The sequence below is a fragment of the Neolamprologus multifasciatus genome, chromosome 11 (assembly GCF_963576455.1).
Source record: "Neolamprologus multifasciatus chromosome 11, fNeoMul1.2, whole genome shotgun sequence".
NCBI classification, from domain to species: Eukaryota; Metazoa; Chordata; class Actinopteri; order Cichliformes; family Cichlidae; genus Neolamprologus; species Neolamprologus multifasciatus.
The window spans coordinates 10,611,325-10,625,090 of NC_140449.1; the positions used below are offsets into that span (position 1 = coordinate 10,611,325).

Here is a 13,766-nt window from a genome sequence, read left to right on the forward strand (position 1 = left end):
TTTAAAAAAAATAATTTATAATTTATCTGGAACTAATAAAAGACTGTAAAAAAAATTTTTTTGTGGATTCTTTCTTTTAAATAAGTGTTAATAGGCAGTTCTTTATACATAAAGCGTAGTGTTTTGTTAAAAAACAAAGCGGCACTGTGGTAAAGGCGTGACCGCGCTGTGGTGCCTTTGCAGTTTTAAGGCCCAAGGAAACAAGCCTGCCAGCGCTCTGTAGCGGCTGCAACCGCTGGCATTAGAAAGGCTGCTCTTCATAGAGGATTCACTATCAGGGAAACATTTCCTGGTCGACTCCGGCTCCAGAAGAACCTCTTGTGTTGTCTTTACAATGGTATATTATTTAATCTAAAAAAAATAAATAAATTGGAGATTTCTCACTACAAATAACATGTGCAGGTACACTGGTACAACACATGCGAGTGAAATTCTTGTGTGTCTCTCAGGTTGCTGGTTCGGGACGGGATACTGCAGCACCAGATTTAGATTTTGTTTGAGATGGAGCCAAGTAGTGATGTGCGATACCACTGATCTCCTTTCTGATCCAATACCAAGTAAAATATAGGGTGGTATCGACGATACTGATCCGATACCGATACTTTGTACAAAAACGTATTTTATTCATTGTATCTCAAATTATAGCGTCATAATGATTACAGGACATCAGATTACTCGTTCTTATCACTTAATAATGCAGAACTCATCATATAGAAATAAAAAACCTGAAGTTGTGCGCTATTTGAACACCTTGCTTGCCTGCAGCACTAAAGGACATCTGTCTCGCCCTAGCAGCACCTGTCCCTGTCCACTCCTCCTCTTCAGTTTGCCTTAACATACGCTCGTCATATTCTGTGATATGATTTACTCTGGGGTGTTTGACAAATTTGTGGTGTTGCCACAACACCTCACTTTCTTGCCAGTTGCCACATGTATTGCAAACCGCGTCTTGGCTGTTTGTGGATGTAAAATAGGTCCGTACATAACTCCAGTTACGCTCAACCATTGCTGTGAGTGCGCAAGCCAAGGGGCTGCCCCATTTATACAGCCATATTTCGCACATGACTATGAAGAGGAAGTAGTTCCTTCCAATTGTAGACAATCCAAATAAAATAGGTTATTTCCACTGTGTTCCTGTTAATGATAAACTACAAATTTACCCTAAATTACTAAAATATCAATATTTTAATTAAATATTGATATTTTTGAATACAATGATATGAAATGAATACATTTACGTAGGCAGGGAAGACGCATCTGACAAACAACAGTTACAGCGGACTCCGCTGCCACCCATTAGACCGAAAAAAACAAAGTTGACACTCGCTCCTCCAGTCACACCACCAACGAAAAAGCAAACTAACAGACCTTTTTGTAGGATTTGTGTTCCACCTGTATTCATAAGTGGAAAGCAACCTATTCCCGCCCAACCAGCTATAATTCCACAACCTAGTCCTGTCCCTCTGCTGCCTATTTGTAAAAAAGCTGAATATACACCCCGACCACCTGTAGGACCTCCAATGAAACGAGGTGTAACACCCACCCTTCCACCCATTTCCATCAAAAGGCTGTAGTGCTGTACCTTTAGAGTAGTTTTTTAACTACCTCACCCCCAACCGGTCTTGACAGAAGCCGCACCATCTGAGCCTGGTTCTGTCGAAGGTTTCTTCTTTTTAAGACAAAGGAGTTTTTCCTTCCCACCGTCGCCCAGTGCTTGCTCAGATGGGATCATTTGATTGTTGGGGTTTTCTTAAACATAAATGGCCTATTGAAAAAATGTAGTGTTTCTTACTACATTTTATTTTCAATAGGCCAATTTATGTTCAAGAAAAAAAAATTACAGCAGAAAAGAAAGCATGGAGACATCTGATGCATTTCATTACTTTTTAAAAAATAATTTATAATTTATCTGGAACAAATAAAAGTTAGTAAAAAAAAAAACTTGTGGATTCTTTTTTCTATAAGTGTTAAAAGGCAGTTCTTTATACATAAAGCTTTGTGTTTTGTTAAAAAATAAAGTGGCACAGGGGCACTGTGGTAATGGCCTGTGTTTTTACCACCAGCGTGACAGCGTTGTGTTGTTTTTAAATACAGTGTTGTTTTTAAGTACTGTATAATACTTAAATATGATCAATTAAACAAAACCAGCTGATGACAAATGTTTTGTCTTGCTTTGTTTTATATTTGGGACAGTTCTTAACCCAGTTTACAGCATGATTTAGCAGATATACATTTGAGTGAGTGATATGTTTTTTTTTTGAGTGATATGTTTTTTATTGATTAGCATTCAAATATCTCAGTGAAGACAGAACAAAGATTTACCACAAAGCAAGAAAGCATGAGACAAGGCTAATCAAAAGGTATTGGCTGAAGCATTTGCTTATTACGCCAACCCTTTTAACAAAAGATCTTTTAGCATGCAGCTCCTGTACACAGGGCTCGAAGCAAATAATAAAATTCAATTCAATTCAATTCATTTCCCCTTGCTAAACAGAGAATGTTTCAATTTCACAGGCTTCACCTCAGTTCCTTTATCTGCTGAACTAGAACACTTCAAAATGTGTGACAGTACCAGTAGAAAGAAAGAAAGTTGTGTTTTCAAAATTGGAGTCTAAGTTATTTTGACATTTTAACTTTTTTTTTTTTTTTTAAATTTTCATTCTAAGTGGGCTAAAGCAGTTATTTAAAAGCAGTCTAACATAAATGTAAATGCTGCAAGTTTGTTTTTTGCTTGTTCAGCAACTTCAGCAAGTGGTTATTGATGCATCATACTTTCTTCAGTCGTGATGGATTCTGTTTTCAGACAGGGTAAAACATCAGGATGGTGTCTGGCTAATACGGAAAGAAAAATGGATGGTGACAGAAAAACAGAGATAGCTTATACTAGACAGAATGGCCTGCATCCCTTGCTGTGTTCTTTTAATTCTTTAGCAAGGCATTTGATGATGACTATGGGTTCTGGACTTCATGTAAATTTTCATCCAAATACTAAAAACAATCCTTATGCAACTTTGTCCAATTCATAACTGGGTACTAAAAAGGCTTCAATTCATGAACAGATGATGCAAGACTTCTGTTTAACATTTTTAATAAAAGCTAGGAGTGGAAACTTTCATTTAACATCAAGTCTTGGCAGCATACAGAAGTAAAAAATGTAAAAAAATTGAAATTGCCCAACATTTACAGATTTAATGTGCTATATGTGCATGCCATTGAATGCATATGTATAGGTTTGTGCATGAGTTTTCTAAGGCTGTGTTGTCATTCTCAGTTTAAGAAGCAGCACAAATAGAATGGGCCTGCTGAGCCTGACAGCCATAAGCATCCATCATAATGAAACTACCTTTAATGAAACAAGCTCAGGAACTGCCCCTAGACGCACACACACCTACAAGTTAAGCACACTAATAACTCATATATATAATCTGTGAAATCTCACATAGAGTGCATTTTGGATGTAACAAGAGCAGATCACAAGAAAGCAACAACAAATAAATAAATAAATGACACCCCGCTAAACAATAAATATATCACAGAACTTAACTTTGAGTGAGAAAAAAAGAGAAATAGTCTGGAAACAGATGAATTTTCACAAGACAGCAGCAACAGTCACAGTGGCAGTTTTTGCAGACACGTTGCACTAACAAATGTCTGTTATTTTTAGAGACTGACCTGAATGTATGTTAGATACTGGTCAACACTGGAGCACTTTGGGATGCTGTAGCCCTTGTAGAAGCTAAATGCAGGTCCAAACATTTCCTCACTGAACCACACCTTGGCAAAGGTGTTGAGGAGGCGCTTGTCATAGTCGTCGGTCACACGACCACCGTATTGAATCTCTCCAATCATGTATCGAACTGTGTTCCAGGACACACCCTAAGGAGATGATAAAACAGTGATAAAGGATGACAAAAAATTGTTCATGAATGTGCAATATAATTTATGAGCAGACTGAATACTTACACAGTCAGAAAGCTCTAAAACTCCCAGCAGATGGTTGTTGTTGATAAGTATTTACAATATCCTTTCTTTAAATCTCAACCCTTTTAACATTTTTTTTGTGGTCAAGAGTCCTAATCACACAGAATAATAAGCGTTACTCTACCTACCTTCTTAATATCCATGTCATCAAGATGGTTTTGAACAAACTGGACAGTGGCATTAAAATCAGCCTGGTTGAACTCATAGGGAATATTCCATCCCAGGGGGCCATATTTCCTTCTCTCCTGAACTGTGCTGTGAAGAAAGGCTACTGCATACAGCATCGGCCTCCACTGCGCCATGTTACTGACATCCAAAAGGTCCTGGTTTATACCTGGTCAGGGACATGCAGGTCAAAAAGATGTACTGCATGCCCAAAAGGAAGCTAAGTGGAACATCTACAGAAATGTATGAGCTTTAAATGTCAGCATTCAAAGCAATAATCCATAACTGAATAAAGTTAGTTACTTCTAAAACCAAGCATTGCACAAACATGCACACACAGATTTCCTTTTTAGTGAACATTTAGGATTTGTTGCGTAAATGTGGGAGAAAAGATAATGAACTGAATATGTCAGTCAAAATAATACCTTCTTCCTGATATAATACCAAACTGAAATTACTAATCAAAATCAGAATTCAAGCTGTAGATACACTCTCAATTCCCCTCCAGGAACCATGTCATCTGAGCCAGGAAAAGACAGCTGGTTCCTACATATTAAAGATTCTTTTCTTTCTTCACCCTTATGTTTTGGACCAAAACACAGACTAGATAACTCAGACTTGTTTAAAATGTTACCAACTTTGGGTAACATGGGTAAAAAAAAAATCCGGAATACAATAAATATAGCATCAAACAGGTGTTTCTCCCACATTTCCATCTTTCTATTCACTTACTTATTCCTATCATGGATATCACAGAGTAGAGGTCTATTGTATATCTGCATCTCCAAATGTACACATCAATATTGGAATATATTTCATTCTCTTAGGTCCTCTTTCTTTATCACATAGATAAATTGGATCTATTAAACTGGTTAGTATTCCTGGACTTCTTTAATGTGAGCTTAAGTGAGCCAAACCTACCGCCATATGTCCTCTTAAGCCCTGCCTTGAGGCCCTGTGGTGGTTCATTGGTGAACTTGATGGACATCTGGAGAAGTGTGATGGGAAAGTGTCTGTGGACCTCAGTGGTCATCCAAAGGCGGAAGCTGTCGTTGACAAAGTCTGTCTCTGTCACAGTGTCCATGAGCTCGTCCATGAAGTCCAAACCCAGGTGGCAATTCTGGAGTAAGGCCCAGCCACCCTGGGGACAAACACAGTAGTATGCCTATCATCCATGACGAAGACTATAAATGATGAGTTCAAGAAAACCCTAAATAATTTCTATAAATTCCAAACAACATTTTTAGAGACAGAACATCTGTATTGCTAAAACAGCAGTAATATCCCACCACTCACATTAGCCATAGTTTGCTGCAGAAGCTTGCGTGCGTGGACCTCTTGTCCTTGACCCATGGATACATAACGGGTCTCGATTTTCAGCTTCTTCCCGAGTGCTATAATGGAGTCAGTTGGATCTGAGCCCATTGAAAGGAAGCAGATCAGAGGTGTTCGTGGGTCCGACTCCTCCCACATCTTCTCTAAATCAAGAATCACCCCTTCAGTGTATTTCTCCCCTACTGCATCCATTATGTATTTACGGGCCTAAAGGAAAGAAAATGACGCAAAGCAGATGTAATTTTTTGAATGCTTTGTAATGCAAAGAGTTGAGCAAAGTAGTCCAATAGTATATATTGGAATAAATTTACTTTCTAGAAAGCTGAGAACTGAGATAATTCTTCAAAGCATTTTCTTTACTGGCTAACTCTTTTTACCCTTAAGGCTAGGGCAACTGTGGACTGGACTGTGAGTTTAACAAAATAAATTGGACTCCAGGCTTGTCTTCAGCAGGCCAGAAAGCTATCCATCAGTAAAACTGAATATCTTTTAGCCACTGTAAATATTCAGGCACAACAGGCTGGAGGGTGAAAGCTGTATAACAACAAGTTATACAAGCTGCTTCTTATCTCAAGAAGAGCTTTGACCAAGCAGCTTTCAGTGAAGATTAAGAGATTATACATTCTTTTTTTGTGGTGCGTGTCTCATTTATGTAGCTGTATTTTTAAGTCAGGAGGTATCTCTTCCCAAGCTTACAGCCATTAACTCTCAGATTAGCAACTTTAAGCCTTTTCTCTTTCTTTAGTGATAATTATTCATTTTAATTGCAGTCTATACTATTGAAAATGCACTATGATAGAAATGAGAAAAGTAGATTTACATTGCCTGTTCTACTTGTTGTGTTGTATATTATAAAGGAGGCAAAAGCATGACCAAAAAACAGAACAGTCAACCAATGTTTGGCTTTCTAATTAAAGAAAATGGATTGGGTGACCCTTAGCCATCCTATGCTGCTATAGGCTGGTTAGACTCTTCTGATGCTTTTAAAATTTACACTGCAATATTCATACTGTTAATATTTCCCTTCTCACTCCCGTAGTTTATGTTTTGTCCTTGGTCTCTCTATGTTCTGCTTTTCTCTCTTCTCTTTACCCCTCACCAGTCGCAGTAGATGGCCTCCCTTTCTGAACCTAAACCAGCTTTTTTTTTTTTTTTTTTTCTTCCTTTTTTGCCGTCAGAATTGTTGTCTGAAGACCAACAAGGATACCCAATGGATTTATTTTGCCAAATGGATCATCATGGCATTGCCGTATTGGTCCATTTGATCGACCTTTGTTTTTATTATTTATTTTATTTTATTTTCAGTTGTTACAGACGGGACAGACATGACTGAGGGATAGGAAAGGGAGAAAGAAAGAGGAAGGAAAAGAAAAACAGAAGGGGAGAGGGACAGTGAGAAAGGGGGGAAAAAAATATCTCCGGGATCACCTGTTAGGAGAAAAAGAATAGAAAACAAGCAAAAAAACCAAAACAAAGCAACATACTAAACACAACACCATCGCATTAATCTAGCTAAGTGTAAACAGCAGTATATACTAAATATTGAATGTTGTTGTGCAGCACGCAGGACAGGCAGCGCACAATGTGCTTTGAAGTAGCAGCCAAGAAAGGTGTGATTTAAGTCTACGAACAGTGAACACCCGTGTGCACACCTGTGTGGATCGGCGCGCTTGTATTCAAATGGTTTCCCCATGTAATGGTCTGCTAGAGGATGTAGAGAGCCATAGCCCTGTCCCCCAGGGCATGAAGCAGGCATGGAGGAGATCCAGGCCCCAGACATCCAGAAGCCCCAGAGTGCAAGAGCCCAAGGAGGACCACCGGAGGGGCATCCGTGCCACTTCATGGGAAGGGCTGAGGATCCCCAGACGAGGGGTCACCCAGTAGCCACCGGGCAGAAGCTAGAGGGGGCTGCACCGGCGTGCCCGCTGGCTCCGCCGGCAGCCAGCTGTGCCAGAGTGAACCGAGCCGCAGGCACAGAGGCCGGAGGCCCGAGGGCCCTGTTGCGCCTGACCGAGCAACAGGCGCCAGGCCCCGCCAAGTAGCCACCGGGAGTGAGCTGGTACATACCTGAGCGCCCAGCCCCGGACACCAAGAACCAACAATGCACCGACCCCTGAGGGCATCAGTCACCGGCAGGGAGTGTGGTGAGGGGAGATAGGCCTCCACACTTTGGAGGGCCTGGGAGTTCCCAGAGAGGTGGAGTCTAAGACCCGACCTGACATATAGACACAGACAAACAGGCACACACAGACACAGACATGCATTCCCACCCTCATGCACACATATACAAACACTCAGCACTCACCCAACGTAGGGATAAACGTAAATGGACATGTACACACAATCACACTCCCCAAACATACTCTATACCCCGGGTCCAGGTATCCTCGCCCCCAGAGGGGGAAACGGCACCCAGACCCAAGAGATGTTACCCTTCCCTCCGGGGTGGAGGCAAGCAGACCGCCCCAGGCTCCGCAGCAGCAGGGAGGCCAATCGGACAGCCAGCATCTCTTCCCAGCCCCCCCGCCCCGATGGCTAGTAGAGAACGGGGGTGTGTTAAGACCCCATACCTCCCTCCTCCCGCTCAAGTGTAGTGTTGCTGCGTGTTGCTCTAAAGTGCATTTAAAACAAGGGAGAGCATGGTGCTGCTGCCAGAGAGCAGCAGGTGTTAACACGGCCCCTCCCGAGAACCCTCAATGTCTACATGGATTTAAAATTGAGAGGTGGGCACCGGCGCCAGAGGTAGGTTTGAATACACAGACCGTCTACTGGACGCCGTTAACGTGCCCACCCTCAAGGCCCTATATATATATATATGTGTGTGTTATGAGAGTGTAAGTAATGTGGATGTCTAAGTTGTGAGATAAAATTGAGGCACAGGTGGCCAGAAGAGGACAGAGGGGGGGGGGGGGGGGGGGATGTCTCCCCTGCACCCTGGTGACACACCCGCACCCCAAGGCCCTACCTGTGTGGGTGGGTGTGGTGGAGCGGGAAGAGGGAGGTAGCCGGGGATGGGGAGGAAAAGAAGGGAGGGGAGGATGTCCCTCCCTAGGGCCAGCTCCCCCGCTGACCCCAGTAGGCACCCCCGTCCTCTGGTATCCACCAAGGCAAGGGAGCCCAGGCCCATCCAGACCGGGGCCTACGGCATCAGCACCGCCAAGCCCCACAGGACCCGGGGCAGCCCACCCTACCTCACCGCAGAGGAAACTGTACCCACCCCAACATTCAATCATCTCCCAGACTACACAAGACAACAGACACCCAGGTTAAGTAACCTAAACCAGCTTCTGCCAAGGACCCAATCATTAATTCTGGAGCACCGTCACCAAAGGCTTGTTCACAGGGGAACTTCTAATAGTTATTACAATATTAATGTTCCAAGGAACTTTTTGTTTTGAATTGGCATTATATAAAGAAAACTGAATTTAATCATTGTATCTGTCCTCTATAGCCATGCGTAAACGTCTCTCCTTACCTGTGCGATGGTCCTGTCAGGACACCAGCAGCGTATGAGGAGCAGCCGTCTAAAACAGTCAAGAGACTGGTCATAGGAGTTTGGGACTACTTCCTCCTCTGGGGCCTCCTTGTCAAACCAAGCCTTCCACTGTTTCTCGTTACGACTTATCTGTAAGAAGACTTATCTGTGACAAAAAGCTCTGACGTGGGAAACAAATATAAAACGGGGCAAAACTTTAACTGCATTACAGCACATCAAAATCTGCAGAAAAGATAAAAGAATACTGTGAACACTTCAAACATATTTAGACACAAAGTGATCTTCAAGGTGGCCAACAAAAGAAAGCTAATAAGTAACAACAAAAAAAGACAAAAAAAAAGGATGAAATGTACCCTATATGTGTGTTAAATATCATGATGTATTCATTATGCACGCCACAAATTGTCCACACAGTACTAATGTGCTTAAGGACAATGATGACCGTGTGCCTTTCTGCACCTGCTCAACAGGTCTGTGCCAATTATTATCATTTTTGTGCAGTCTTGTCTACTTCAAACTCATGTTGTAAAATATAGGTAAGAGGCTAGAGCATTACATTTAAATCAATACATTATATAAATAATATCCACTTTGTTAATACAATGAAATATATGTCATGGCTCTGGGTCATGTTGACCTAACATTTGGAGTTTCTTGTGTTTTGGTGTCATTTTGTATCATGGTTTGTTTTAGGTTCATTAACAGTATTAAGTTTAGTCTGTTTTGAGTTACTTAAATTCCCTGGTTGGTTCCTTGTCCATTAGGTTCCCCTTGTGTCTCTGCCCACTTTGTCCCTCTCTGTTTGACTATGTGCACTCCCTCGCTCTCTCTCTGTGTCTCGTCTCCCTTAACTGTTTCCGTGTCCCCCGTGTTGTCTCCTCCCGTTATCTCCCTGGTCCGTCTCATCTCCCTGAATTTTCTTTCCTCCCAGCTCCTGTGTCAAACTGTGTGACTTGGTCTCTGTCTTAGTGATTCCTGTTTTACTTTGGCTACGTTCACACTGCAGGCGAAAGTGCATCAAATCCGATTTTTCTGACCCTATGCGACCCATATCCGATCATGCTATGACAGTGTGAACGGCGCAAATACGATATTTTCAAATCCGATCTGGGTCACTTTCGTATGTGGTAATGAATCCGAAACATATCCGATGTTTTAGAAAGCGACTGCTGTGTGAATGGTCATGTCGCATTAAATCCATCTTTTACGTCACCGACACAAGACAAACGCCAATTATCAGAGCCCGAGAAGACATCGCGAACGCTTCCTGGCCATCCCGTGTAGATGTCAGTGGAACTGTTGGGAAGACAATGTTGGAGAAACGTGAACATTTTATTTGTACTGTATAATCTGCAGATTCTGACAGAAATCTGCAACTATCCTTTGAAGCACCGCTCCTCTAAAACAGCAATAAGGATAATTATTAGGTTATTTACATTATTATGTAAATAACAAAATAACTTAAAGCAAAAATTGGGAAACGTAAAGTCCGAAGTCTTTTTAAGGGCCATCAGTCAAACAATATTGTTTGCTCTGGGTCTAAACAGAGCGCGTTGTGTGTGACATCTTCTTTTGCGCATGTGGGCCGCTTTGAGCGTTCACACTAGAGAGCGTTTGCTGTCGCATTTTATTTGTAGTGTGAACGAGCAGACAAAAAAATTGGATTTGATCAAAAAATCGGAATTGAGCATTAAGACCTACAGTGTGAACGTAGCCTTGGATAGTCTTCAGTCTGGTGTGCATCATGTTCAGTTTTGTGTCCCCGTGTCTCGTTAGTTAGATCACGTTCAGCTGTGTTCCCTCCAGTAGTTTGTTCCCTCGTTTGCCCTGGTGTGTATTTATGTCTGCGTCTCCCTCTGTCCTGCGTCGCGATCTCCCTCATTTCCCCGCTGTGTGTTCTGCCTGCCTGTGTAGTTCATGTGTATTCCCAGTTTACTAAGTTTTGTATTCCTGGCGTCCAGCAATAAAGCTGTTCTGAGTGTGAGTCTGCATTTCTGTCCTATCCTGCCTGCTTCACACAGCAATTCATGACAATATAGCTGAGGTCTCATGCATGGAAGAAGTCTTATTTATGGCACTTCATTTTATAACGAGCACAGACGGACACAACATGTAACGCCTGACCTAACTCAGATGATTATGCAATAACAGGAGGCCATGAATTGACACTGCTGTAAACACCATGTGCTTCCAAGATGCGATCTGCATGTGTGATAGCACAAAATATGCCAACAGATTGTGCTAATATTGTTATGCTTATCACAACGAAACACAAAGGAAACTAGACTAGCAGAAGTGGCATGGCAATAACCTTTTAACTGTATAACAGTGGATACAGCTCATCAATATAGCTTGAAACTCTCACATACTTTAGGATCAAATTTAGAAAAAAAAATGAGCAAAATTGAGGATATACCCAAGACAGTTTAGCAGTCAGTCATAAGGTAACACATACATAGTGGAGGGACCAATTATTTGACCGCCTGCTGAATTTGTAAGTTGCCCATTTGTAAGTTTCGCTTCCAATGAAATGAAAAAGTCTCTATTTTTAATTGTTGTTTCATTTCAATTTAGAAAGACAGAATATCAACCAAAAATCCAGAAGAAACACATTACATAAAAGTTACAAATTGATTCACCTATCATTGTGAGAAATAAGTATTTGATACCCAAGCAAAACATGACTTAGTTCTTAGATGCCCTTTTTGACAGCCCAAATTACTTTCTACAGTTCAATCCACAAGGTCATTTCAGAAGCAGCAGTAATTGTACTGTGCCCCGTTCTGATGCCAGACTGAAATTCACTTAACACATTAACAAGTAAAGACTGTTTTTACTCCAAATTTATCGGATATTCGATAATTTGAGACTGAGAGCAAGAGTTACTCTTCTAAAGGCTCACTTTTACATAACAGGTGAAATAGGCAGTTTTCCATTTTTTTTCTTGGAACAAAAACATAAAGGAAGCAAATATTCAGTTTAATCCAATTCAATTTGATTTTAATTGAGGTTTATTTTTATTGCTAACTAAAGGCTTTATAAAAAAGGAACGTTTTATTTATCTTAAAACAGAGGGAGTGTCTCTGAATTAAAATTAGGAGCTTGTTGTACAGGATAATTTTTTAAAATAAGATGGTTGCAATATGGTTAGATGAGACACTTAGATCAAGCAAGGAATTTAAGAAGTAGTTTAATGACAGAAACCTTAAAAGCCTGTGTTATGTATCCTGTTAATAGTGACAAATAAATTATAATTAAATTTGTAGTATCACCCTGGCTACAGCGATGAAAAGAAAGTGTGTACAAAGTGAAGACGTAGAAGAATATAACTGAACATTTTCAAACATCATCACTAAATGCTTGACTAAACCTCAAAACGTGTGTCTGAATAACATCGAAAGTCAGACCTGTCCTCACAATAATACTGCAAGAAAACTAGCCCATTCACTTATACCATTCGTGTGTATCTTATGAAGAAATACACAAAGCCAACTTCAATGTCACTTTGCAAAAAGCAGAACAGTTAGAAATATAATTTTAACCTGAGCACCTGAATGGTCAGATCAGCAGACGTAAAGTCCACCACCTCCTCCTAGGCTTTTTTTTCACCACCTCTCTAATCCAGAGCGTTTCACTTTAATTTGCTACACAGCCACAACATCCAGGTGGACCTCAACCAGTCCAGCTTCAGTCCAGGGCTAATCCAACAACATCTAGCAAAAACGTTCCCAACCTGTGGGTGGATGTTGTTCTTGGAAAACTGCTTATTTAGGCCCAAATTATAAACTATCACCATTGCAAAAACTTCAGGTACCGACATATATGGTGGTCAAGTCAGAATCCTAAATCACCTTAAACACGCATGTTTTTATCTTTAAAAACATGCATTCAACAGCATTGCCATGGCTAACTGTGTGTAATTGAACAAAATTAGAAAAAATTAGGCAGGTTTCCTAATAAAGCTGTATTAACAACATCTTAACAACTAGTTTCTTTAAGAAATCAAGTCACTTCAAAGGGATAAAGCAAGCCCTGCTTCTAAATCTCAATAAAAAATGTACCTTTAAAATATTGCTTATATTTAGGCATGTGTGTAATCTTAAAAAAAGAGTATGCCCTTTAATGACTACTTACTGCAGTCAAAAAGCTACCTGCTGCTACTTAACATTAAACTGAGTTGCTTATGTTTGTCTATTAGCCCTGAAAGCATTAAAGTATTTTAGGGGTTTAGTGCTTTGCTGAAGAGTAATTAACAGTAATTACTGATAAAACAGAGTGTGTTACAATTTTAAGTCCTGCATCTGAAATGCTAATCCAACTATCCCTGTGATTCATGCTAAAACAAATGTCTATTTCCAAGTGCACACACACATCCACACACACACACACGACTTTAACATTTTAGTACATTGAATTGACATAATGCTTTCCCTAACTCTAACCATCAGAAATGAAAGCTTGATTCTAAATCTAACCTAACTAACCTAATTGTAACTCTAAAACCACATTCTGAGCCTCAAAAATGCTTTCAAATTCATGAGGACACACAAGTGACTGTCCTCACAAAGATATTCAAACAAGTACACACACACACACACACACAGTTTGTGTATGCACACATGCTCAGCCAAAAGTAGTTGACTGGAAGTTTCTCCAACTAAGCTCATTTCACAGAGCACTGAGTTTTGACTCCATGGGGACCACAGTGCTGTCATTCATCCACAAGGGTTTGTGTATTTAAGTGTGAGTGACAGTCCATCATGATGAGTGTGTGTCTATGTACAAGAGG

General features: G+C 40.7%; 1 protein-coding gene across 3 annotated transcripts in view; it reads right to left on the bottom strand.

Annotated features, from left to right (window-relative positions):
* dnah5 (dynein, axonemal, heavy chain 5) overlaps positions 1-13,766 on the bottom strand; it is a 115,328-nt gene that overhangs the window by 32,459 nt on the left and 69,103 nt on the right. For all 3 annotated transcript variants that reach the window (XM_085176265.1, XM_085176264.1, XM_085176266.1), the window contains 5 exons: positions 8,957-9,106; positions 5,443-5,688; positions 5,068-5,287; positions 4,110-4,315; positions 3,673-3,876 (listed from right to left, as the gene is read on the bottom strand). In XM_085176265.1, the coding sequence (XP_085032391.1) occupies positions 3,673-3,876; positions 4,110-4,315; positions 5,068-5,287; positions 5,443-5,688; positions 8,957-9,106 (1,026 nt within the window). The remainder of the gene's footprint in view (positions 1-3,672; positions 3,877-4,109; positions 4,316-5,067; positions 5,288-5,442; positions 5,689-8,956; positions 9,107-13,766) is intronic.